General features: G+C 58.5%; 1 protein-coding gene across 1 annotated transcript in view; it reads left to right on the top strand.

Moving 5' to 3' along the window:
* The window catches only part of SEMA5B (sema domain, seven thrombospondin repeats (type 1 and type 1-like), transmembrane domain (TM) and short cytoplasmic domain, (semaphorin) 5B), a 124,498-nt gene extending 120,658 nt beyond the window's left edge, over positions 1-3,840 (top strand). Inside the window, exons 17-23 of the mRNA XM_010834267.1 lie at positions 1-92; positions 429-647; positions 1,078-1,248; positions 1,351-1,500; positions 1,835-1,879; positions 2,314-2,519; positions 2,755-3,840. Of these exons, the coding sequence (XP_010832569.1) occupies positions 1-92; positions 429-647; positions 1,078-1,248; positions 1,351-1,500; positions 1,835-1,879; positions 2,314-2,519; positions 2,755-2,913 (1,042 nt within the window). The 3' untranslated portion in view covers positions 2,914-3,840. The remainder of the gene's footprint in view (positions 93-428; positions 648-1,077; positions 1,249-1,350; positions 1,501-1,834; positions 1,880-2,313; positions 2,520-2,754) is intronic.
* Positions 3,841-4,070: the final 230 nt, after the last annotated feature.

Here is a 4,070-nt window from a genome sequence, read left to right as displayed (position 1 = left end):
GCTGCCCGACCCCCACGGGCTGCAGTTTGGCCGAAGGAGGATGGAAACCCGAACCTGCCCGGCGGACGGCTCAGGAGCCTGCGACACTGACGGTACAGCCCCAGGGCGATGGGGGCGGGGAAGGGGCGGGGTGGCGTGAGAGCTGGGGGACGCTTGGGCGGGGAAGGGTTGCGGTTTGGGAGAAGGCTTAGGTGGCGCTAGTGGTAAAGCACCTGCCTGCCAAATGCAGGAGACGTAAAAGATGCTGGTTCGATCCCTGGATTGGGAAGATTCCCTGGAGGAGGGCATGGCAGCCTACTCCAGTATTCTTGCCTGGAGAGTCCCATGGACAGCTTGATGGGCTACAGTCCATGAGGTCGAAAAAGAGTCGGACACGACTGAAGCGACTTAACATTTTGGCTAAAGCTCAGCCCCCTCTATTCCTCCAGCCCTGGTGGAGGATCTCCTGCGCAGCGGGGGCGCCTCCCCGCTCATGGTGAGCGGGGGCTGGGCCGCCTGGGGCCCATGGTCCTCCTGCTCCCGGGACTGTGAGCTGGGTTTCCGCTTCCGGAAGAGAACATGCACGAACCCCGAGCCCCGCAACGGGGGCCTGCCCTGCGTGGGTGATGCCGCTGAGTATCAGGACTGCAACCCGCACGCTTGTCCAGGTAACCCTCCACCAAGGAATCTTGCCCAGGGAACCCCTCGCCCAGGGAACTCCCAGGCCTACCCGGGCCTCAGCTCAAGCGTGGAGACCACTCCTCCCCGCCCACTCTGCACACGGGGCCCCAGAGCAATTTCTTTGGCCCTGAAAATGGACAGAGCAGCGACTCCCAGGGACCAGACATTTCCTCACCCGCTGTGCTGCTGTTTTCTTTTTCCTAATGGGTTAGCCAGAGAAGGTGCTTAATTTGACATGGAGTTGGTTTTGGGGGTCTTCTCTGCAGCCTGCGTTTGCCCTGCCTCCTCTGAGGGAAGGGGGCACTCCCTCACAGTGGGCTGTAGGTAGCCCGGGCAGAGTGACCTGGGATGGGGAAAAGACTGTCTCGGGCCCTGCCTGCACCCGCGGCCCCTCTTCACACACCCCATACCTTGCAGTGCGGGGTGCCTGGTCTTGCTGGACCGCTTGGTCCCCGTGCTCTGCCTCCTGCGGTGGCGGCCACTACCAACGCACCCGTTCCTGTACCAGCCCCGCGCCTTCCCCCGGCGAGGACATTTGTCTCGGGCTGCACACGGAGGAGGCGCTGTGTGCCACACAGGCCTGCCCAGGTACTGAGTACGTCTGGCAGGATCTGGGGAGCAACTGTGGAGCCTGCCCATCCCCACTATGAGATCTGAGGAGTTAACTTCATCCCAACCCACAACCCACAGAAGGCTGGTCGCCGTGGTCTGAGTGGAGTGCATGCACTGAGGATGGAGTGCAAAGCCGCGACAGGCACTGTGAGGAGCTGGTCCCTGGGCCCAGCGCTTGTGCTGGAAACAGCAGCCAGAGCCGGCCCTGCCCTTACAGCGAGATTCCCGGTGGGTCTTCTAGCCAGCACCTTCACACCCACCCTCTCTGCTCTGAGTCCCCAACTTCCTTCCCCTTCTGAACTATTCTGGGGGGTGCAGGATGAAACGCCAGAGTGGGACGTTCACACACTTCAGGCCTTTGTCCCTTCTCATCTAGTGGATGGGCCAACCCTTCTTAGAGGTGAGGTTCGGGGGGAGACAAAGGGGAGTGAAAGTCGCCAGTCCCAGTCCCACAGGTTACTGCTGACCCAGGGGTCCTGCGAGAGAGACATACTGAGCCCTAAGAGGGACCCATCCCCTCCCCTCCCTGCCTCTGACACCCACTCTGCTTGTCTTCGTGCAGTGATCCTGCCTGCCTCCAGTGTGGATGAGGCCACCAGCTGTGGAGGTAAAAGGAACCTGCCCCAGCTCACAACGCGGCATTTCTACCCACCACCACCCCTACAAGGAGGAGGCCCACCTACTCCAAAATCTGGAGTCTACTTCTCGCTCTGGACACGCAGACCTTGTTGAGGTCCTGCACTGCTTTAGACCATATGTAGGGGAGTCCAGGCAGTTCCGCCCTTGTCCCCCAACTAAGAAGTGGTTGTCTAGTCTGTATTCAAGAGGAGTCACGCAACTCCACACCACTGGCTGCCTCCTCTGACCCAAGCCACAGGTGGTCCTGTGAGACAGGTCTCTGGTGACAGGCCACTCAGCTTCCTTGTTTCTGATAGCTCTGGCCTCAAAGCCCTTTATGTCTCAGAGCCTCCTCTCGGGAGGCAGTTGGTGGGGGGTCTTCACAGTGACCCTTCCCTTACTTCTGGCCTCTTGCTCTCCCAGGGTTCAGTCTCATCCACCTGGTGGCCACGGCTATCTCCTGCTTCCTGGGCTCTGGGCTGCTGACCTTGGCGGTGTACCTTTCCTGCCAGCATTGCCAGCACCAGTCCCAGGAGTCCACGCTCGTCCATCCCGCCACCCCCAACCACCTGCACTACAAGGGTGGGGGCACCCCCAAGAATGAGAAGTACACGCCCATGGAATTCAAGGTGGGAGCCCTCCTGTAGAAGCAGGGGCTGGGTGAAGGGTGCAGGGGTCCTGGCCCTAAGCTGGGCATCACTGGGATGAGCTCTCAGAGGGGGCAGTGGTATTGTGAACAGAACACTGTGTCAATAGCCAGAATGTTCTCTCATCAATGGGCTCCTGACTTCCTTGCCCTGGCCTATTCCCTTGCCCCATCTCTCCTTTTCACCCTTTCTCTCTGGTTCCTTCCTTCTCCCACAGACCCTGAACAAGAATAACCTGATCCCTGATGACAGAGCCAACTTCTACCCGTTGCAGCAGACCAACGTGTACACGACCACCTACTACCCAAGCCCACTGAACAAACACAGCTTCCGGCCTGAGGCCTCACCTGGACAACGGTGCTTCCCCAACAGCTGATATCACTGTCCTGGGGACTTGGGCTCCTTGCCTTCCAAAGGCACAGAGCAGGTGGAGATGGGACGGTGGAGCCAGTTTGGTGTTCTCCCTCTGCAGTAGGCCAGGAACTTGCTGCCTTGCCTTGCGAGGGTCCCATCCGGCTTCAGAGAGCTCTGGCTGGCAGTGACCATGGGGGAGAGGGCTGGCTTCAGGCTGGCATGTGGCTGCGGTTCTGGCTCAGCCCAGGTCTCTCATGGCCTGCTTGCAACCCACCATCATGCTGATCTCCTCTGCCATGTCTGGGCTGTGGACCTGCTAGGCATGTGAGGGAATTGGAGAGTGAGACATCAAGAAGGCTCTTAGGTTTGGGTTGGAAATGATGGCCTGTGTGGCTCTCATGGGCTGAGTCTGCCCCTCTCTGGCTGGCCCCAGGAAGGGCCTGGGCCACATCCCGATTATCTTGGAAAGAAACTAATCTAATGGCCCTAATAGTTCTGGATTCTCTGCCCAGGGCTGGGCCATTGTGGTGCTGCCCCAGTGTGACATGGGGACCAAGGCTGGCCCAGGTTGTCCACTTTCTCCTAGCAGTCTGAACATGGCCCAGGGACGTCCCTCCGGTCAGAGGCAGTGGGGACTGGGGGCTGGAGGCTGATCTTTGCTGAGAAGTCCTTTAATCTGGGCTGGCACATCCCTCAGCCTTTCCTTCAGAGTGCACGAATGGTAGCCCAGGGGCAAGGGAGGCGGGAGTCCAGCCCTGGTGCTGCTCTGGAGACTGCCTTCCAGTTGCTGCTCGATGTAGCTGTTGGCTGAGACCTGCTTGGGAGTCTGTGCTGGCCCCTCATCTGTTCAGGAACACACACACACGTACACACACAATCACAATCTGCTACAGCAACAAAAAGGATGTTAGGCTGTGGCATGATTAATTAAAGATGATACCCAGTCTCCAAATGTAACGTTGTCTTCGTGCATATGTTTGTGGGCTCTTCTTGGCACGGTCTGATCAATTAGGGCAATGCACTGGGGTGACAGATGGTCTTCTCACGGTGGGGCAGATGACCCAGGTAGAGTTTGACTTTAATAGAGGATAACTTGCCATTTGTGAATAAATCTCCACACACATGTTGCCCTAAACCCTTGTTGGAAAAGAGGTTACAGATAAACAAATTCACAAGTAG

This window comes from Bison bison, unplaced genomic scaffold (assembly GCF_000754665.1).
Source record: "Bison bison bison isolate TAMUID 2011002044 unplaced genomic scaffold, Bison_UMD1.0 scf7180017864032, whole genome shotgun sequence".
In the NCBI taxonomy this organism is placed as follows: domain Eukaryota; kingdom Metazoa; phylum Chordata; class Mammalia; order Artiodactyla; family Bovidae; genus Bison; species Bison bison.
The sequence above is the reverse complement of the archived record's forward strand: the minus strand, read 5'-3'. Positions and strand labels throughout refer to the sequence as shown.